The sequence below is a fragment of the Curcuma longa genome, chromosome 18 (genome assembly GCF_044706935.1).
Source record: "Curcuma longa cultivar G26 ecotype Majalengka, Jawa Barat chromosome 18, ITB_CL_G26_1.1, whole genome shotgun sequence".
Classification (NCBI taxonomy): domain Eukaryota; kingdom Viridiplantae; phylum Streptophyta; class Magnoliopsida; order Zingiberales; family Zingiberaceae; genus Curcuma; species Curcuma longa.
Window position 1 is genome coordinate 5952972 of NC_133878.1, and position 23340 is coordinate 5976311.

The window sequence follows — 23340 nt, forward strand, 5'->3', positions numbered from 1 at the left end:
TGAACCTCCTATCAGGCAACTGGTCCCTTATCTTTCCTTGCTTGCTCCAATCTGATCAGATCAATCTCCTGAAATCTGCTTTTTCGATCAACCAAACATCCCATCAGTCGACTAGACCCCAGAATTTCCTTTACTGTTTAATCTGATCGTATCTGATCTGTACTTTGCATACTTGTTTAGTCGATTGATCCTCCTAATCAATCGACTAGACCTTTATTTCCATTTGGACTTGATCACGATCCTTGTTGTGCTTATCTTCTCTGGATCGGTCAACCAAACCCTTCGATCAATCCAAATTTTATTTTTATGTAAAACAAAGTTAGCACAACAAAAATAACAGTAATATATCTGCAAAATAGAGTTAGACATATATACATGAATCAATCTTAACAGTTGAGACAATTTGATCTCGACATAGAAATTTCTATTGATTTCTTAATCGAATCAACGTCTAAGGTCATCCCAATTGGGACACATCCTCACTGCCTTCCATAATGAAAGACCTCTTCAGGACTTACCTTAACTTACCCGCCAAACATCCAGTCTAGCTGACCTGTTTGAACTTCTTCTTCTACTTAGTGTCCAATCGACCTGACCCACTAAGACTTTCCTGCAATAGTAAATTAGTATAATAACAATAATAATAATGAAAAATAGTGTTAGCAACACTATACTTTATTTGACCAAAATCTGATGGTCTGGTGGACCATGTGCGGTCGACCGGAAACCTTGTTTCTATCACACTTACTTGGAATTCATTCTTCCAAGCCTTTTCACTATCTAAGGTTTACTCCCTTAAGATTTTTCTTTTGGTTGAAATTCACTCATGCAAGACTTCTCACTACCTATTATTTACTCCTGTAGGATTTTCTTTTGCTTAGAGTTCACTTGCAAGACTTCTCACTATCTAAAATTCACTACCATAGGATTTTCCTCTTACTAAGAGTTCACTTAACTTCTCACTACCTAATATTCACTCCCCTAGAGTTTTCTTTTGTTAAGCATCTAGTCACCCTTGATCTGCTTGAACTTTCTCTTTGCTAATCATTCGATCAACCTTGACTTGATTAGACTTCTCTTTGTTAGTCATCCAATCAACTTTGACCTAACTAGACTTCTTATTTGACTAGGTCAACCTTAACTATATTCTATTAAATATTTTATCAAACAAACATCAAAACCCTAGAAATCGATTGCATCAGGTCTTTCCACTGAAGGAAATTAATCTGTTGTGCATCGTAGCAAGAAATCAATCCATAGATACCTAATTAATTACGGGAGTGTCTTGCACCGTAGCCTCAACGGCATGCTTATGAGCATTGAACCTTAAGACCTTAGAAAACCAATCTAGTGCATTAAAGGAGCAGCGCTCACACTACAAATGCAACAAAACAAAGTTAATAAAATGGATGATATTGAAGCTTACGTTGCTAATTTAGAGCAAGATATCTCTAAGGACAATCCACCACAAAGGAGATTAGTATTACTAGCTTGGAAGAAGAAATCTATATAGTAAAATTCATTATTAGAGGTCTCATTAACTGTCTATATGCCAGGCAACAATAAAAAAAGGTATTCTTTTTTATTGGAATCATAAAGGAACGCTTCTTTTTTTTAATCAAAAAGACACTCCACCCCACTAATCCCTATAAAATGACACAAATGCTTTCAAGTATATTGTTCAACATTATTATCTCCTCCTGAATCGGTCGAGCGGTTATAATAGCTACAAAATTATAACTCCTACAATATATACTTAACCTCTTCAAAAATATTCATGTTGTAACAGCTACAATTTCGTTTGCTAAAATATGAATTCGACTTATTCACCTAATATTCACATTATAGTAGCTATGATTTAGCAGTTACTGTAACACATATTTAACCTGTTTAAAATATTTATGTTGTAATAGTTACGATTTATTAGCTATTACAATACAGATTCGACTTGTTCACTTAACAATTACGAAATTGTAATTGCTACAACTCAAATTTATTCTATTCAATAATATCTTAATTGTAGCAATTACGAAATTATAGTTGTTATAACATTTATAGCAACTACGATTTCATAGTTGCTACAACACACTCGACCAATTGAGAATTTAATATGTATGACAGGAAATAATAATGCTAAATAATATACTTAAGAGTAATTGCGTCATTTTATAAGAGAGGCTGATGGGGTGAATGACCTTTTAATAAAAAAAAAATTAAAAAGGGAAGCCCAGATGATTCTTTAATTTTTACCCAAGAAGGTCATCTCCAATTGCAAGAAGGTCATCTACCATGTGAATTTGCAAGAGTTCACTAAACTCGGGGCATTTGTGAAGGGAGTGATGGAACTTTGTATCTTCCATGTAAACATTGTCAAGGCTTAAGAAAGATTTTAGACGCCCCCGCATAGGTGAGTTGGTTACGACGCAACAGACTTGCAGAAGAGGGCAAGAGTTCGAATCCTGGCGAAGTCAGGCAATACCCTCCTGCGTCGTGACCAACTGCACTTTCTCGATTTATCTCCTCATAAATGATCGTGGGGCCGACCGTGTGGGACCGCTAAGATGGCGGATCCACCTTTTGCAGAAAAAGAAAGATTTTATCACTCTCCCCTCTCCCCTCTCCCCTCTCCCCTCTCAACTTTATAGAGATAAATTATCTAAGTGTCACACTTATAGATTGTGTTATAATAAACCTGTGAAACTACTTGAGTTGATCAAAATAAATAAAAAAACTTAAACAAAGGGATAGTTAGCCAATATTGGCCGGAAGAATTTCCATCAGAAGCTAGCCTCTTACCAGGATGCATAGATGCATTTTTTTTCGCACCATCAAATGAGACTGCAGCTAAACTCGTCGAGCATCATAATGTGGGTAAGATCATCAGGGATTGCTAGTGGATCTAATCTAAATATCTTAACATAAGGTCATGTAGGAAGGGGCTGCTTCCAGAATTGTTGCAACCCATAAACATTTCAACTCAAACAACGTTCGATATGCATAACTGTACATGCAGTAGTGAACGATCTTGCCTTTTAATTTCTTTTGACTGTGGAGTATGCTCTTCCGGAACTACTTTCGCCTAGCGACACCGATGCTAACGACTTGGAAGCCCAAGCTTTTGCATTCATTGCACCTTCCTGCAAATTGCTTTGCTTCAACGGATACAACCTACTGAAGCCCTGCTTTGCTTGTTCCAGGCATGCCTTGAAAGAATTCCATATGTTCCTCAAGCTTGCATATCGCATCTGCCGCCTCCAAGCTCTCTGGAAACAAGCATTAAGGCTTGGAAGGAAGCGATGAAGAAGCCTCATTAACAGGAAGCAACTTGCGAGTGCCAGATAACCATCCTGCTGCAGCAATTTCTCTGGTGATTTTGCCCATGAGAATGGGCAGTTTTCGTGTGCATCTTCCATGGATTCAGAAACTCTCGGTGAGTCCATAATTTCATCCAGGGGTATCAGTTTTGCCGATGGATCAACACCTGACAATAAAATGAGATAATAAGTATCATTTTTTCTCGGGGAATATGTTTGCAATCTACAAATTGATGATTGATTCCCATGTCCTAAACAAAGTCCAGAACAAGCATCCTTGATGTATGATTGTGAAACTTGATCTACCATTTCAGGCTACTGAATATTCAGTCGATATCCAGACAATTTTCTCAATCACCAGGTAAATTCTATTATTGTCCAATATTCAATATAATAACGAAATGAAGCAATTTATTGTTTACATAAATTGTCAAACAAAACAATTCTAAAACACACAGCTGTCATGGAAAGAGTTGTAGATTTTGCAATCAAGTAATTAAGGATATAGAATACCTGTGACATGATTGTAAAACGCAACAAGGGAATTCTTGTTGCGTGGACCGCGATAACGGACAATCATGGTGGAATTCAGCAGAAGAATGGTCGGAAAACCATGCACTCCATGCTTCGAGAGTATGCTGCAGTGGAAAAGTTTCAGATATCATCACCATATAAACATGATTACTTTTGAGGAATCTTGTCATGATACAAACTTCTTAATTTACCTTGGCCTGATAACAGATTCTTCAAATGCAAAATGATGAACAGCTGGAAACCAATCAGACAAGATGTGGAAATTTGGACGGAAGACTTTAGAAAAAGGACACCAGGATGCATAAAAGAGCAGAGCTACATAGCTGTCTCTGTTTGTCTGCACAATGCTAAATGCCCGCTGCAAAGCAGCTTCATCACCCTACGCATAGAATAGAGAAAAACATATAAAGATCATTGCAAATAAGATATAATTAATAAAGTTTAGGTTCTATTAAATCGATTAGAACTTTCATATGTTAACAAGGGCAGTCACACAACACTTTTGGACCACACAAATCAACTGAACTAATGGACAAGTAAACATTACCACAAAGCAACACACCCAACAGCCCACCAACTTACAGATTTTTAAAATTAATTGAGAAGGATTAAACTCTGAAGCAACAAATGGAAAGAGCATACAGGAATCCACAACATCAAATAAAGAAGAGTAAGTCTAAGGAAGCACCAAACCATTATAAGAGCTAAAGAGCAATAAGGCGACATGGTTTTCCAGCAAAAACCAAAACATACAAGTCTCCAAGTGATCTTGAAACATCACTAGGGTCCTTATCTAGAGTTCATGTAGATAACTCACACATGGTGCTGCTTGAACACAAGCCAAATTGAAGTTAAGATGCCATCGGTACAGAACTAATAACCAGTGTGGAATGAATCTTCTCACATTCTTTCTCTGCTACAAACTACTAGATATTTTAAATGCATGAGCTTTGAATGTTCTTACTTATATCAAGTAGCTAAAAACTATAAAAAGATCATAAATCTTGAGAGTTTTAGCACTGAATTTCAGATGGCAAACATGAAGCACATTCAACAAGCAAGTGGAAAAAAAAGGTGAGATATAAAATAAAGGTAATTGGTGCATCTAGGAAATTCAACAAACAAAATAATCCAATTTACAAAATTTTATGTTTTCAATTAGAATCTCTAAATCAGCTAATCTACTCTTATCAGGTCCCCTGAAACACATGATTTCATGGCTTGACCTCTATTTAAAGATAGCGAATCCATAGACCAAATCCATGTTATATTTGAGTTAAATCAAAAGATTTTCTGAAACCTGTTAATCAAAAAGGACATACCTGATTTCCTCTTCCATAACCCCTCATGATCCCCACCCCATCATGGCATCCCAGCTCCACAATCCAAAGATGGCACCATGACCCAGGGAAGGCACCGTGATCCATAGAATGTGTTGTTTTGCTTCCTTTATCCCCTAATACAAGTGTAAAGAAGAATAAGTCCTTCTCAAGTAGTTGTGATCACCACACCTTGTAATCCAAAGGCTCATAAATTCCTCATGATCTGTTTCCATATAACATAGCCATCATTGTGACTAAGCTTGTCTCTATCCAAATAAATTCCTAGCACTAGCTTCTTCCTTTTGTCTGTTTACCAACATTCCATTGGCATCCTCCTCTAATTGTTCTTAATGATTGTTTGGGACGAGCAACAACAACAACTTAGATCAGTGAGTAATGTCTCGGAATTTGTATACCACTTCTTCATTCATTGTCTCTTCATTGCTCTAAGTTGTGTCGAGCACGAAACCACACAAATCACCCCACAAATTTTCCATTCAATCTACCGAATATCCTTATAAAGGATCAAAAAAAATGTGGGGGATTAACGGCCATTTGGTTGTAAAAACCCAAAATACCCTTAAAAGTTCACAAAAAATCATAGATATTCTCAAATTAATCTATAGTACCTTTCCACCTCAACCCCCATCCCTCATCCAAACACATTCAACTTCTCACCTCAAGCTCTCACTTATCAAACTTTCATTCTCACACTCTCATAATTTGTTCCTCTCCTCTTTAATCTCCTGTTGATCTTTTTCTTAATTTTCTTTTTCTTTTTACTTTTCATCCTTTATATTTTATACCACTACTGGTATTGTGCCCAACTCTCATTGGCATCATCCACTCTACTTTGTGAGGTATAATTTATATTTTTCAAATTTTACTTATTTTAATTTAATACTTAGTTATTATTGTTATTAAGTTTTATTTTCATTTTTTTTTTTAGAAAAGTGTTCAAATCAAACCTTTGGAACTAATATAGGTGATAGATTCCCTCAAAAGAATATTGATGAATCTGACTGGTCTTCCTTTAAAAAAGATTTGTCTTTTAGAATTTTTTATTCTAAGAATAATGTTTTTTTGTTGTTTATTCTACTATTTCTTATTCTTACTATATCATTTAAGTAAATTAATACTTTGTTTAATGAATATAAAAATGATAATAATTTAGCTAAGATAACCACTACCATAGAAACAAAACAAAAGGAAATATATATATATATATATGCAGTGTTTAAAATCTTGTTGGTTGAGACAAAACGAGATAGTTTAAGTATTGCTCTGGAGTGTTGATACATGATGTCGTTGGAGAAGAAGAAGAAGAACCTCTTTAAGACTTAGGCCCTTCTGGAGTTGTTCATTAGACGAAGAGCACACTCACAAAGTTCATGAGGCCTTGTAGAGCTATTTGTAAGTTGTCACAGTCCTATCAAAATTATAACAAGTCATCACATAGCTTAAACAATCACCTTCACTCACAAAAGATGTTCGCAAGTTGTCAAAGTTGCACGAAGTCACCGCAGAGGACAATTTGTTCCAAGTGCTCTCACTCACAAAAGAAGTTCGGAGAACACTTGCATGTCATGGAAGAAACCTTCATCCACCTCCAACCCACTTCACATGTCAATCAGTAAGCACAATGAAATATTTCTTTCATGTCGACTAGCACTGAACGATATTACAATCCATGTTAGGGTTATACTTAAATGTGTTTTATTTTGTATAGTTATATTGTGTAAGATGCTAGAGTAAAATATAGTGTGCTTTGTAAATTATTTTTTATTATTACAATAATAAGTAAATTTCCAACAATCTATAGAAAGAATAGAAATAAAGATTTTATTAAGTGATACATGTGTTTTGTACTATGAGAAGTATTGTGATACTCAAGTAGGTTTATGGCTTATAGCCTCTCATTTATACTTAGGTCATGGTTAGTAGTCATTTGATTTAGCATAATGGAGACCTAGCTAGTGACGTAGATTATGAAGTAAATGAGCTAAATAAGAGTATATATGAAATTTTTAAATATTTGAGATTATCATGAAAGGCAATCCATAGTTTATCTTCTTTTGCTACAATGGCACATGATATACTAATTGTTCCTATGTATATACTCTATGATAGCGTTAGCGTCTTTTTTTGCCAAGTAATTGAGTGTGGTATTAGATTGGAAAAGGAGCCAACAAAACAAGGAGAGTATGGGAACGTGCATCTCTCTCAAAGACAAAGGAGGACACTAGACATCAAACTTTAATGACGAAGGCAAAAGTGTTTTGCAACACCTTCCCAATCTCATGCCTAAATGAGGTAAAAATAGAATTTAGCAAACTGAAGGCCAGGTACAAAATAAAAAAATCTGCAAATTCCAATTTTAATTTTTAAATATATATTTATTATAAAAAAAATTCATGCCGATGTTAGGCCTGAGTCAGCACCTTCCCAAGTCTTGCTCACATGGCTCGACTAGAGCCAACGGCCATCTCAAGCTCAGCTTAGCATAGCTAATTGGCACCTTTACTTAAAATTACCTAACTGTTTATTGAGGTAAGGATGATACTTAACCATCAAACTCGTTAGCAGTACATAAACTGGTCAAAACTAGGAAAATGTTTTAGCCATTTTTTTCTTCCATCTCCTCCTCTCTTATTTAGTTCTCTCCCTGTATTTTCCCTCTTGTCTTTTCCCCATGTGCCAATCTCTCTTCCCCTCTATGATTTAGGTCCTTTCGCCATGTACTTCCTCTCGTGTTTTCCCCTTCTCATTGGTGCCAATTGGTACAAACATACCCATTAACTACACAAACTTTTTGCACGAATCGATACCCGAAACCTTGGTCAATCACCTCATTTTTTTTTTCACAAACACGCAAATCTGCGATAGAGATTTAGGCATAAATGCTAGTTTTGCTCCCATCAAAACATCTATAGTATTGAAAATTTGAAAAATGAATTTCATAGAATCAAAATCTTGTTGGGATAAAAAAGAATCCTAATTAATTTCACAACCATCATGTTTTCTAAAACCTCAAACAAGATGGAACATCTTTTCTCAGGAAATCTCAAAAAAAAAAAAAGCGCACAGCAATTGATTTAATTGAAAAAATGAATATTTTAGCACCTCAACGACGCCGATCGGATAGTTAGCATGCACCATCCTGGGGTCCAAATCCCAGCGAGAGCCTGAACGGCCCAAGATCGAGTCCCCAACCGAGGGCACCGGGCAAGCAGGCGACCCCATCGCTAGAACAACGAAGGAGACCAAGAAAAGAAGAGAAGAGGACAGGATTTGAGTCAGCTTCCCGGTCCCCTCCATGATCCGACACCAGCTCCCGCAAAGATGAAGATCCGAACAAGAGAACGGGAGAGGAAGGGGAGGAGGAAGCGGACGAGGACGAGGACGGGGCGACGTCGGTGGCGCCGGCGTCTGTAGCACCGCAGCAAGGCGACACGACCGGAGACAGATATATAAAAGATAATATTTTTTTAAAAAATAAATAAATAAATAAATATTTTGGTCCTTTTTTCTTGGCATATATTTATGGAGATGGGCACAGGACAGAGTCGATAATGGAGATGAAGGTGGTGTTTTTGGAAGATCCAATCCCACCCGTCCATTTCAAATCGGACGTACGATATGAGATGGAAACGCCAGTGATGGGGGCGGAGAAGAGGGCGGGCGAATTGAGACAGGGAACACGAAATTTGACGGGGGCCAATTGGAAGTTAGCCTGACCAGGAGCTTTTCATGACGTCACGATTCTTAATGCAGCTTTGAGAATAAGTTGCCTGTTTTGGATGGTGCAGGAAATGCACCGAAAATTAGTTGGCATGTAGTCATCAATTTAGATTAAGGTCCAAGTTGACCTGGCCGACAAGTAATTTAAATGAGTTAAATTAAAATTTTATCAATTCATTTTAAGATAGATTCAGCTGAATTGACTCGTTAGACCCATGACCTGTGTAAATTGGCCAACGATGGACTTGGATTGATCTGCGAATTGAGAAAGTTTATTTATTTATTTTAAATTTTAAAATTAAAATAGAAAACTTGATAAATTAGTGGGTTTGATCTATTCAAATTATAATTCAAGTTTAAAAATTATAATTCAAACTTAAAATTTTCAACTTAATTAATTTAAATTATAATTCAAACTTAAAATTTCTAATATTTTTTATTTTGTATTTTTTAATACACCCGCGGGTTGGCCCGCTTGACCCACGGCCCATCTTGAATTGGGTTGGGTTGGAGATTTCCCAACCCGTCAAGTTAGTAGGTTGGTCTGTCCTACCCTGCCATATGATGGGTTCGTCATAGGTTAACACGTCCCACCATGAATTGACTCATTTGACAGCTCTACTAACATGTGTCAACGGTTTTTATATTTTAGCCCCTACATTTTGTGAGGGAAACAATTTTCAGTTCGGGCCATCTTCTTTGAAACTTAACCAATTTACGCTCATATGATAATTTTTATTAAATTATTACTGGGTCTCTTAAGACTTCCAACTTTTTAAAATACAAAATTATTAATTAAATTTTTATATTTAAATTTTGATAATAAAATTTTTTAAATTGATAAAATTATTACTTAATATAAATAAGATTTTATTAATTTTAATTATTAAAAACTTTTTTCTATTGAAGCTACATGGTCAATAATATTCTATAAGAATAAAATGAGACAACAATAGAAAGAATCATGCTCCCATCCTCAATTCATCATCATCGCAAAGTACAAAAAATAAATAAATAAAAAATCATATGTACAAAATGATAAAACTCAATACAATCATTAGAAAATGAAGATCACAGCGAGATCAAAGTAGCCATTATAATTTATTAAGAATTTAAATGTGTCTTTTTAGGCACAAAATGAAAAAATAAATAAATCATATTTTTCATCATGTAAAACAGAATGATTGTAAATGATAGAATGGAAATAAAGGGGAAATCAAAAAATTTATTATTGTAAATACATCTAAATAAAAGTTCAATTTAATGTCTATCAAGAAAGCAAAATGTAGAGATATCTAACTCGCTATTATTGCTCAAAAATAATAAAATTTTCTATTTTGATTGGACACAATATAGATCAATACATCAACATTTGAACTTAATCAAACAAGGAACAAGGAACATAGTAGCACCGACCGGATTAGCATTAACTGTGATTTCTCTTCTCCGATCTCAACGAGTATAGCCATCAAGTTGGGTTAGGTCCGTCGGATTGATCCGCCCCATCAAGTAATTTAGGCAGATTAGGTTGAAATTTTATCAACCAATTTTAAGATGGGTTGGCGCGTCTAGGCCCGCGACCCTCGTGGGTTGGTCCACGGTGAGTTTGGGTTGGCCCGTGGATTGAGAATATTTATTTATTTATTTTAAAATTTAAAATTAAAGTATAAAACTTAATGAATGAGTGGGTTTGATCTATTTAAATTACAATATAAGCTTAAAAATTATAATTCAAACTTAAAACTTTCAACTTAATCAATTTAAATTATAATTCAAACTTAAAATTTTTAATATTTTCAATATTTTTTAACAGGCCCATGGATTGGCCCACCTAACCCGCGGCCCACCTTGAGTTGGATTGGATTGGAGATTTCTCAATCCACTAAGTTAGTGGGTTGGCCCGCCCCACTATATGATGGGCCCGCCATGGGTTAGTCCGTCCCGTCATGGATTGACCCGTTTGACAGTTTTATCAACGAGTAACTAGGTGGGAAGTCCTAGTAGAGAACACACAAAGAGGGGGAGTTGGAAAGGGGAAGAGGGGGAATTCGAAAAAAATTAGCTTTTTTTTCATTGTATGGATAAAAAAATTCTAATTTTTGTTATTACCGATTAGAGAAATCGTAACCAAGAAGAAATATAACGAGAAGGCTAGGGATGAGAGATATAGAATAGATTAGATCTTATAAAATAACATACATAATTAAAAATAAATTTAAAATGTTAAAGCCCATTTATGGCTCTATCCGTTAGAGCCATAACGCGATCTTTATGAAATCCAAAGCTTTGACTAGAGAATGAGATCGTATAAATCTTTTATCACGTAGGCTCTATTCTTTCCATTATCTTAAAAATATATATAATATATTTAATATATTAAAAATAGTGGGCCCAATAAAAATTAGGGCTCGAGGTATGTCCTACGCCTAAAGCCAACCTTGGGCTTTTAGTGATTTCAAGGAACATAATAAAGAATATTTTAAATTTGAGCAAGTTTAGATTTATATAGTTTCGACTATATTGTTATATGGATTTAAATCGATCAACATTAAAAAAATAAAAGAATATGATGAATTTAGAGACCACGAACCACAACAAAAGACTTATTTGTGAGATTTGATCAATATCTAATTAGTTTTCGATTAAAAATATCAAATGAATTTGAAAATTTTTTAAAAACAATAAAAAGAACCTTAGTGAAAGTCAAGAGGTTCTAAAATTGCTATTTATTTTAAAATTTCTATAAATTTAGGTGAGTCTAAAATAATTCTTATATGAACGAAGACAACAAACATAAATAAATTAAAATAGAGAAGAAATAAAAATATAAATATCTTTAAAAAATGATAGTATAAATTAGAAAAAATGAAGAAAAAAATTTATAGAAAGTTCAAAGATGAAACAACTTGTTAGGTGATGAAGTATTTGCAAGGTGAAAAAAATACTTACTATTTTGGTAGGCTTCTAGAGTTCATATTTAGGTGGGATGTTTGCTAAAATTTGGAAAAGGAGTTAGATCGATTGGACTATTATTGAGTTTGGAGAACTCGTGGCTTAGCGTGGCAGAGTAACATACTTGATTACTTGAAAATTTAAAGAGATCGTATAAAGATACAGCATGACAAGATAAGACAAGCAACACTGAGGTGGTGTTGAAGTAGCTTTAGATCTTGGTGTAGTCATGTAGATTTGAATATATGAATTGTCAAATAAAAGCGGTAAACACTTACAGTGATTCTTTGTTGATCTTGTTTTTCGTATTTGTCATTGGAAGGACATTACGGATCGAACAATCCTTTGCTATTCACGAACTAAATCGCTATCGGCAATGGATGTTCCTCCTCCAGAGAGATTTTTCACAAGATGCACAGCTTCTAGAAAAATTCTGCAACCCCTCTTCGAAACTTGGACGCACTCTTTTATAAAGAAGGGAGAGTAGTGGGATAAGTCATGAGGCAAGTGGGCAGTTTTGATAACTGCCCATGTTTCCCACTACTCTCATTACCAATAAGCCAGGTTGGCAGCTTGATGGCTCGAGGTCCATAACTATTTAAAGAAGGTTGTGTGAGACAAAACAAGCGATTGTATGATGAGGAATATTGAGGCAACAAGGACGACAACTAATGAAAGTGAACTCATAGATGAAGAGGTGAAGGATGACATGCGGATTCCCAAAGCCTCCAAGTGATGGGTCAATGACAAAACAAAAAATGATACATTCTCAAAAGGCCAACAAAGAGGTCAAGGGAGTTGTTCTTGTAATTCCACAATAGTCATTCCCACAAGAGTACTCAAGGCTCCTACGACTCCAAGCTGCTACAAGTGCTTCATTCCAAATGGTCTCATTATCAATTGATGAGGGTATCAATATTGTTTGCTTGTTCGGTATTGCGGGATCATCTTCTTGGATCTTCAATTTATGAGCTTGTGCAATATCACCTTATTTCTAACCCTTGATGGAAATGATTCTCGCTCTATCAAATCTTCAAATTACAAACATATCAATAAGGTAAACATACTAGGTCTTCTTAATAATATTCACAAGTGTTCCTCTAGCCTCTCTATTTTAGTTCATTCTAATGTTTCATATCCTAGTTTATTCTACCTTTGATTTCAAATACTTTGTTGCCTTCATCGATGACTATTTTTGGATGATCTAATTTTTCCTAGTTAACGATTGTTATGAGTATTATGATCTGGCCCGTAAAGACCAGTCTCAGATCAGGACACATCAAATAAAGAAGATGATTTGTCCAAACACGTGGCACAGGCAGAGGGAGACCCGGTTGTTGCGGTTGACTTGACCGGTTCACTAGACTTAATTGAATACGTTCGACTCATTCATAACCCCTCGACCACTCGAACCCTGATCCATTTGATTTGTCGGTCACAATCAAATCCCCTGATCCATCTTATTTGGTGGTCACCATCAAATCCAATATGTCCCATCACTACCGCTAAGAGACATGATAGTCTAATGACACGAAGCTATGACGGTGAGAGAACATTTCATCTGTAATGATCATGGATGATCACGGTAGGATATTCTCCATACTGTGATAAGATATCTCCGTCGGCACAATAATATTCTCCTTAATAACACTCCTCTGACAAAATCTACTATATAGGATATTTTTCTTAATTAATGATAAGACAAGCGGGTATACTTCTCTCTCCTCTCTGTCTGTATAACTCCCTGATATTACATACATAGGTACTGTTAGAATTAGCCCTTAGTGTCAATTCGGATTGAGTTTGGACTCAAGTCAACTCAGATTGTGTGAGACTCGAATTGGACTCAAGTCACACAAGCCAATTCGAATTCATCAAAAAGATTATCATGCATGAGATGCATGATCTTCCTTAAAAGAAGAGAAAGATTATCATGCATGAGATGCATGATCTTCTTTAAAAGAAGAGAATGATTATCATGCATGAGATGCATGATCTTCCTTAAAAGAAGAGAATAATTATCATGTATGAGATGTATGATCTTCCTTAAAAGAAGAGAAAGATTATCATGCATGAGATGCATGATCTTCATTAAAAGAAGAGAAAGATCTTCATGCATGAGATGCATGAGAGTTAATAAAATATTAATTCCTTAGATCACTAAAAGCCAAAAATCCTTCATATCCCATGGTGGGATATAAAAAGGGGTGAGAGGCTCTTGATGAACCCTCTTCTTAATGCTCTTGATCTCCCTCTTCCTCTTCTCTTCTACCACCTTGGCTGAACCTTGTCTTGTGGCTAGCACCACAATTGGGTTCTTCTCCATATCAGTGTTCGTGTGGATATCGTGGAGGCACGAACACACTGATCGTGCTGAGATCCGCCGACCTTGAAGGCAAAGAGTTACTGTCGGGATTGCGAAGGGCACGCATCGAAGGCAACCTCGATTCTAGTAGGTAGAATCGTCAAACGAGTATGGTTTTTCGCATGGATCTTCTGGAGGGATCCTGTTTTCCACTGCGTATATGCGATTAAAATTGTTTGATGACACATAAAGATCCCTACAGATATGCATTACCAAAAGCATTTACTTCTTCCTGCAACTTGAGTTTTCTTCTTCCTCCTCCCGTCACTGACTTGAGCGTCGGAGTGGTCGAGCCAGGGACACTCCTGACCTTCCTTCTTATGGTATTTGCAGATCTCAGAGTTCACCATCTTCTTCCTCCTCACGACGTCCATCGTGGTGTTGTGTGGTGGGTGATGCGTCCACCAGGCGATCTCAATAGGAACAACGATTATTTTGAACTCTTCTATATCCTTTCTTCCTTTTATGGCTTCCCTACCTTTTCCTCCTTTTATGCCGAAAATAAAAATCAATTTGGCGGCATCATCAAGTGTCTCCTCAACAATAATGCTAGGGAATACTTGTCTCACTCTTTTTAGCCATTTCTTTCGAGTTAGGGTATTCTTCATCAATCCTCATACACTCTGACAAACTAGTGTAGCAAAATGAAAGAAACAACATCTTATTGAGACCACCCAAACATCTCATAGGCAAATTCTCTTCCACAAGAAGTCTTTGGATGCATTTGCTTTGTTCATCTTTCTCATGGGTCATGAAAAGTTATCTCCACAGTTCATCAAGTGCATTTTCTTGATTATGGTCATCTACATGAAGGTAACTAGTGTGTGTTAGTCTCCTAAGGCACATCACACCTTTATTTCTTTGGATGCCACCCTTTTTTAGGCTTGATAATTGAGGTGTCCAATCTTCGTCCGATTATTTTGAAAGATAAACAGCCTTCTCCCTTAGTTCATCTAGCTATCGGATAAATTCATAACACAATTTATGTATACTTAAAGGTTCAAATTCTCATCTTCTTATTTATTTTCTTAAATACTTTACCACTATATCACAAGAACTACTCTAATTCTTTTATTTGTTCTCTTAAATACTTTACTACTACACCACCCATAGAGACTAGCCCATTCCTTTCTTTACCTTTACACAAGTTAATTAAGACAATAGATATTGTACAATCAATGAATCTTATTTTCTTTTCAAGAAAACAATTAAGTAAACGCATATACAGATTACTGTTCCATCAGGAACAACAGTATCACTTTGAGTTAATTAAACAAACCTATGCTCTTAGTTGAGGTCATTTTCCTACCACTAGATGATATGCATCAGTATTAATTATCAGAGGAAAAGATCTTGTTTGGATAAGAACACTTGAAATGAGATTGAGTATTATAGATTAAGATCACTGTCATTTGTGGATCGAAATATAAGCACTAAGTAAAATATGAAAGGCACTGCTGTCTACAGTATGGAGATAGAAGCTCTGTGGCTTGTCAGAGAATGAATTCACTAGAAGTCCTCCAACTTGATTGGAGTATTTAACTTTGATGTCTTATCGAAATAAGTTATCATCTTTGTCAAAGGTCGTCTATCAATAGATTTCAGTTTTGTCACACTACATCGAAATAAACATCTTCAGATCACTTTAGCCCATTTCCAATGGATGACAGAATGGAGTGATAAGTTTCAAGTCACATAAAATCATCCCTGGATGGATTGTTGTTTAAGATTCTTTAGCTCTCATCGAAGACGTCAAAAAATACTTGAGTTTTCTTAGTGGGCTAGGATCTCATATTTCAAGATGGTAGCCATGATTGCGGCTGTCTTAGTTTATTTCAAGATGGGATCTCATAAAAATTAAAGATGACATTCTATTTTTCAATTAAAGTTAGAAGAATATTTTATTTTCCATTACAGTCAAATGAATCTTTCATCTAACATGAACTATCCGAATTATTCTTATTTTTACTCTTTTATAGTAGCTGCTTCTTAGTTTTTATAAGTTGTAGAAGCTAACAGATAACTATTATACGTTATAGAAGTTATATGCTAGCTTCTACATGTTTAATCATGATTAAATTATATTCATTTTAAATGCAATGAGTGTCATGTATTGGTGCAATCGACCCCTGATTAAGATTGATCAAATTCGAGTTGGGATTTCATTGTTTGATTAATATGTTAATTAGTTGGTCAGGACGTCAAGTAGATTAAAATTGATCGGATACGTGATAGTCAATCGATACGTTAAGTTAATTGAATGAAAAGCCAAGTAGACTAAGGTTGATCCGATATTTGACAAGATATGAAAAGTCCAAGTGGGTGACAGTTGACTGGATATTTACGGTTTGAAGTCCAACATGGAGTTAGCATGAGATGAAAAGTCTAAGTGGATCACGATTGATCGGACACTTAGTGATCGAAAGTCTAACAAGTAGTTGGCAAGTAAAAAGTCTAAGTCAGTCACGGTTGATCGAACACTTTGTAGTTGGAAGTCCAACATGGAGTTGACACAAGATAAGAAAGTCCTGGCAGATCCAAGTTGACCGGATGTCAAGCAATACGGAAGTCCCAACAGGTCAAGGTTGACCCGATGTCAAGCAACGAGAAAGTTCTGACATGTCAAGGTTGATCGGATGTCAAGCAATAAGAAAGTCCCAGCAGGTCAAAGTTGATCGGATGTTAGACAACAATAAAATCTTGGTAGGCCAAGGTTGATCGGATGTTAGGCAACGAGGAAGACCTTACAGATCAAGGTTGATCGGATGCTAAGCAACGAGAAGTTTCGATAAAATAAACTTCCAAAAGTCATAACTTTTGACTCGGATATCAAAACACAGCGATCTTTGGTGCAAAATGAAATTCGTTCAGAGATCTATAGTTTTCCTAAATATCAGTCGATTGATTTTGATCAGAACTAAATAGAAATGAATCGATTTGACTAATCAAGATTATCAGTCGACTAGTGATGTTTCAAAAGCAAACACAAGAGAATTGATTCGACTGATTAAGATTATCAGTCGAATAATTCTGATTCAAAAGCAAATAAAAGATAATCAATTCAACTGGTCATATCAGTTGACCAATGGACAAATAGATTCGATTGATATTTAAAAATTTGATAAAATTAAATAGAATTTTAGAAGGTTCAAAAGTCATTATTTGATCGTTGACAAAATCATTCGACTAATAAACAGAATCAGTCAAATAGTTTCAAGAAAAAGCTGAGCTAATATAAAGGAAATTAGTTGTTTTAGGATTACTATTCATGCTCAAAATTTCAAGAATTCATGTCCTAATACTCAACAAGCTCTCTGGTGCTTTACTTCTCAAAATGAAGCAAATCTTTTGAAGAAAAGTAAGCAACTCTCAAGATCATTATAAAAGTCATCTTCTTCTTTGTGTTTTCTGCTATTACTTTTATAAGCTTACTATAATCCTGCTGTAAAAAGATTTCTCCATCTTCAAGATTTGACCAAAAAGGAAAAGATTTAGTGGGAGTGAAGAAATAGGAGTGGACCCTTGAATTAGTGGCCTCAAAGAAATAAATATCAAGTAAAATCAATGTGTTAGCTTGTGTATATCACTACAAAAATACAGCCGTTTAGCAACGAAATTTTGCAACGAACAATATTTGTTGCTAATTTGGGATAACTTTTGCGACGAAAATTGAATTTGTTGCTAATTTGTAACGAAATTAGCGACAAATCCAATTTTGTTGCTAAAATTGCGATGACCTATATTTGTCGCAAATTTCATCGCAAATTTGCGACGAATTTCACTATTCGTCGCAAATTAGCGACGAAATCACAGTTTCATCGCAAAATCATTGTAACTTAATTACCCGGACCTATTGCCAACGAAAAAATTTTCGTCGCCAAATTCATCGCAAATGGAATTTGCGACAAAAATTCTAGATTTTTTCGTCGTAAAACTCGTCGCAAATAGCCTTTATTTTTGTAGTGTATTGTGATGTGTCTTCGCTTCAAGTTTCCACTGCCCAATCTGATAGATGAAGTAATTTGAGCTATTAAACCTCCTTCTAACTTATATGGTCCTAACATCATGGAATTTTCATCATTTATTTTGCTTGTTGAAATATTATTTTAACTAAGTTAGTACTTAGAGAAGTAAAATCAAAATAATATAAAGCCATTATGGTAGAAGCTACATCCAAGTTTCTATACGGTCGATCATGATCAAATAATATTTATTTAAAATATAGTGAGTGTTATGAAATCTCTATCATTTATTTTGCTTATTTAAATATTATTTTAATTAGAAAAGTAAAATAAAATGATATAAAATTACTGTTGTAAAAATTAATTGTTAGTTTCTATATGATCGAATAATCAGATAATATAAAAAATATTTTGGACAGTTTGCATTAAATAGAATGTCTATTTGATTTTAATTGGAAATGGAACGTCCATATGATACTTTTGCAAATAATAGATGCCTTTTTTATTTTTATCTAAAAATATTTACAGACTTTATGCAACAATATCAAATTTGCACTCCTAACTTAAGTTTTATTATTAAACCATCGAAACAATTTAGTCAAACCCAACCACAAGGAAAGAATAATTTTTCTAACTCAAATTAGATAAAAAAATATCCCAAATAAAAAAATTAGTCTTATCGGCCAATTTCATAGATGTATATTTTGAGCACCTAATATTAAAAGTTTTTATTTTCTACCAATTCTATTAAGTTAATAATGATAATTAATGTCCATGCTCTCAAATTAAATGCAACTTTATTTCACTTTCACCTTTATATTTATTACTTTTTTTAAAATTAAATGAATCATCTTTGTGTAACTTTAATTTTGCTTATCCATCTTTTCTACTTTTTTTTTTAATTAAATAAATATCATTGTAGTGCATTAGGTCACGAAATCAACGATCTACGTTAATTATTAGATGAGGATCCATTTACACTTTTAAATTTATTTGAAGAATGAATTAGAGAAAAGATCACTCATTTTTAAAATTAATTAAATTTAATACTAGATATTTAGATTATAAATAAGTATGAGAAAGTACAACTCATGAGCTTATAATATAAGTGTGTGGTGTCCCACACAGTTGGCCAGTTCAAAGATGGTATGCTCGAAGAGCATGAAATCATAAATCACATAATCATTCAAAATAGTACATCTTCAATACTTTTGAGATTTTTTTTATATCAGCAATTCAATTTACATCAATTAATATACAGTCCGGTCTTACATCCTATCCATTGAGTTAATGCATGAAACCCGGAAAAGTTAATGTATCTTCCGTCATGATTAATTGTAGTTTCTCGAATTACCTCTTCATAGATGATCATAAAATTGATCGTGTGAGACTGCTGGATGACAGATTCTATCTTTTTACAGAAGAATTAATGCATGAAATGAAATGACTCTTGACATGTCAACGTCACTAATTATTTAAATATCATATATATGCGCTTTGTGAATTTTAAACTCTGATTGTTTGAAAAAAGTATTTTATCTTTTACCATCATATCCTATCTTAACGATACTTTTGGGACATTCTCTACAGCAAAAAGGTGAAATCTACCACCCATCAGCCCCAATAGTTAACTCCATGATCATATGTGAAGAGGTAAATCAGAGAAGCTACAGTTGGCTACTACGGGAGAGAACATTGTCTCGGCTTCGCCTAGATTCGACATTCTCTTCAGCATAAGGTGGAATCCGCCATCCCAGCTGTTAGTGTCAGCCCTTAGTGCCAATTCGGATTGAGTGAGACTCGAGTTGGACTCAAGTCAAATCAAATTCATTAAGAGGGTTACATGATCATCATGCATGAGATTAATAGGGTATTAATTCCCTCATCATTAAGAGGGTTGCATGAGCATCATTAAGAGGGTTGCATAATCATCATGCATGCATGCATAAGATTATTAAATGTATTAATTCCATGAAATTCTAAGAGCCAAAAACCCTTCATATTCCATGGTTGGATATAAAAAAGGGAGAAGAGGCTCTTGAAAGAAGGACGATTGGTCTTCTTCCTCTTCTCTTCTACCTTGGTCGAACCTAGTATTGTGGCTAGCACCACGATCTGGTTCCTCTCCATTTCAGTATTCGTGTGGATACTGTGGAGGCGCGAACACACTGATCGTGCTGAGATCCGTCAACCTTTGAAGGCAAGAGTTGCTGTCGGGATTGCGAAGGACTCGCATCGAAGGTAACCTCGATTCCAGTAGATAGAATCGGTAAAACGAATATGATTTCGCATGGATCTTCTGGAGGGATCCCTTTTTCGCTGCGTTTTATACGGCTAAAATTATTTTTAGGCGCAAGCAGATCCCAACACCAGCAGCCTCATATGGTCAACCTCACGACCATATGTGAGGAGGTAAATCGGGAAGCTGCAGTTGGCCACTACGGAGGAGGGCATTACTTGCAACTTCATCGAGATTCGACTCTTGCCTTCTTTAGTAAGTCTGCCCTGCAGTAATCAACTCAACCATGCCCCAAGGACTGATATTTTTTTCAGCAAAAGGTGGAATCCGTCGTCCCAGCAGTCCCCGAGGGTCGACATTCTCTTCAGCAAAAGGTAGAATTCGCCACCCCAGCGGCCCCACACGGTCAGTCCCACGATCATCTGTGAGGAGGTAAATCAGAAAGCTGTAGTTGGTCACGACAAAGGAGGGCATTACCTCGGCTTCGTCGAGATTCGACTTTTGCCCACTTCAGCAACTCTGCTCCATTGTAACCAACTCAACTATATCCTGGGAGCTGCAAGGGCTGACATTCTTTTCTGTAAAAGGTGAAATTCGCCACCTCAACAACCCCACACTGTCGACTCCACGATCATCTGTGAAGAGGTAAATCGAGAAGTTGCAGTTGGTCACGACGGAGGAGGCTATTATCTTGGTTTCGTCGAGATTCGAACACTTGCCCTCTTCTGCAATTCTGTTCCGTCGTAACCAACTCAGCTATGCCCCCGAGGGCGAGGGCCGACATTCTCTTCTTCTTCTGCAAAAGATGAAATCCATCATCCCAGCCGTCCCACATGGTCGGCCCCACAACCATCTGTGAGAAGGTAAATTGAGAAACTACAATTGGCTACGACGGAAGAGAGTATTGTCTCGACTTCGTCGAAATTCAAACTCTTGGCTTCTTCTATAACTTTGCTCCATCGTAATCAACTTAGTTATGCCCCAGAGGCATCGTGAGGGGCGACATTCCCAATACTATTTCTTGTGGTCCATCAACTTCACAATTTGGCATAGAATGTTTGATCATTCATCATTCATGAATTCATTATTCATTATTATTATTATAACTTTTCAAATTGTCTGGCAACGATAGAAACAACTTGAAAAAAAATAACGAGTAATAAAACTTAATTGTGCCCTAACTTTTTGAATTTTCACATACCTTATTCAATTCCACCAGAATGTCACCATTCTCAATGAACTTAATAATTCTCATAATATGGCTAGGATAATGAAATTTATATCCTTTTGATTTTTTTTAAATAATTAATAAAAAAATCCACTACGTCTTCTTAAGTTTAACTTATTTTCATGTGCATTATAAGCCCTCATTTCCACCAGACAACCCTAAATGAAACACATGGTGTGAAAGTTTGATTGGTACGGATGAATGTTGTTCGTATCTGTAAATAGAAAATCAATCTATGTTATTAGCAAGGACGGAGTCAGAAAAATCACATGAAAAGAGCAAGCCATAATGTTAACCCAAACTTTTAATATGGTCGGCAACCCAAAGGTTTTTATTTCAGTGTCGATGATTCTTTAGTGGATTACTTCAAAATTCTATGTACTTTCTCCTACACCACAACATTAGTGATAGAAAAATTTCTTACAAGCCTATCAAAGATAGCATGAAGAGGATTACAATAGAATTTTTAGGATTATACAAAAATTGATAGAGTATTAATGTGAAATACATTTTGTTGTTATTCTAATTCGTCACCTTTTGAACTCTTAAAATAATCTCTCCAATGAAATGAAGCTTTTACTTCATTTTACTGATTTGGCATTGACAGATGACTAATATTAATTGGTTCCAATGCAGTAAAAAAGGTGAAATTCGTCTCCGCAACTCCAACGATCTCGCCCAGTTAATTCTATGATTATCTATGAAAAGATAAATCAGAAAACTACAGTTAGCTACTACGGAAGATGACATTACTTTGGTTTCGCTAAGACGCAATAATCAATTCAACCATGTCCCGAGGACAGCATTTTACTTCATCTAAACTTGTCCCTATAGAGATAGCTGAGTTAAAATTCAGATGATAAATTTATAACAATATAGTAAGGTTTGAATCTTCATGGGTGTATACTTTTAAGAAATTAATTTCTTCCACCTAGGAGGCTGCTCGACACTGTGATTTACTCTCCATTCCACAAGATCTTAGGATGGATAGTGGAGGGACACTTGAGGTGAGCGTTATTATATTTTGCAATAATTACTTCATTGGTCATGATCAATAGGGGTGAGTAATCGATTCAAATTGAATCATTTGATTAAATTGAAATGGAATAAATTAAATTTTTTTAAACTAATTGAATCGACCGATCTTTCTAATAAAAATCAAACAGATCGAATCAATATTAATTTTCAAAATCAATATCATTATGATGATGATTTTTAAAAATCATAATAATGCTAATGTTGGTTTTTAAAATCATGTTGCTAATGGGACAATTCAGATTCAATTTGGGTTCATTGAAAATTTTAATTTATTCGATTTAATTGAATTAGAAGTTTTAAATTGAAATTTTAAATAGTGAAATGAATTTTTAAATATCGTAATGATCACGAGTCGATTTAATTCTCAACGGATTGAATGACTCTTAGAGCGGATTGTTATCCTTTGGTTGAAGAATTTTTTTTTTTTTTTGAGAAAACATGTTCTTTCTCACATTATATATATATTATAATATATTCACTGTCAAAGACCAAGATGGTATATAACAACAGGAGTAGGCGACAGGGAGGACAACGATTAATTAGACGCCAAGTGGCACTTGAGTCCTGGAGATGATGTCAGAAGAGGAGAGAATGAAAAAGAGGTCATGTCATCTTCATCTTCATCATCTCGCCATATCCATTTTT

General features: G+C 35.2%; 1 protein-coding gene across 1 annotated transcript; it reads right to left on the reverse strand.

Annotated features, from left to right (window-relative positions):
• Window positions 1-2862: 2862 nt before the first annotated feature.
• Window positions 2863-8600, reverse strand: LOC141812216 (5'-adenylylsulfate reductase-like 3). Its single transcript, XM_074700262.1, has 4 exons — window positions 8294-8600; window positions 4040-4227; window positions 3828-3952; window positions 2863-3481 (listed from the first exon to the last, which is right to left on the reverse strand). Exons 1-4 carry the CDS (start codon window positions 8486-8488, stop codon window positions 3033-3035), a joined length of 957 nt encoding a protein of 318 aa, XP_074556363.1. The 5' UTR covers window positions 8489-8600; the 3' UTR covers window positions 2863-3032.
• Window positions 8601-23340: the final 14740 nt, after the last annotated feature.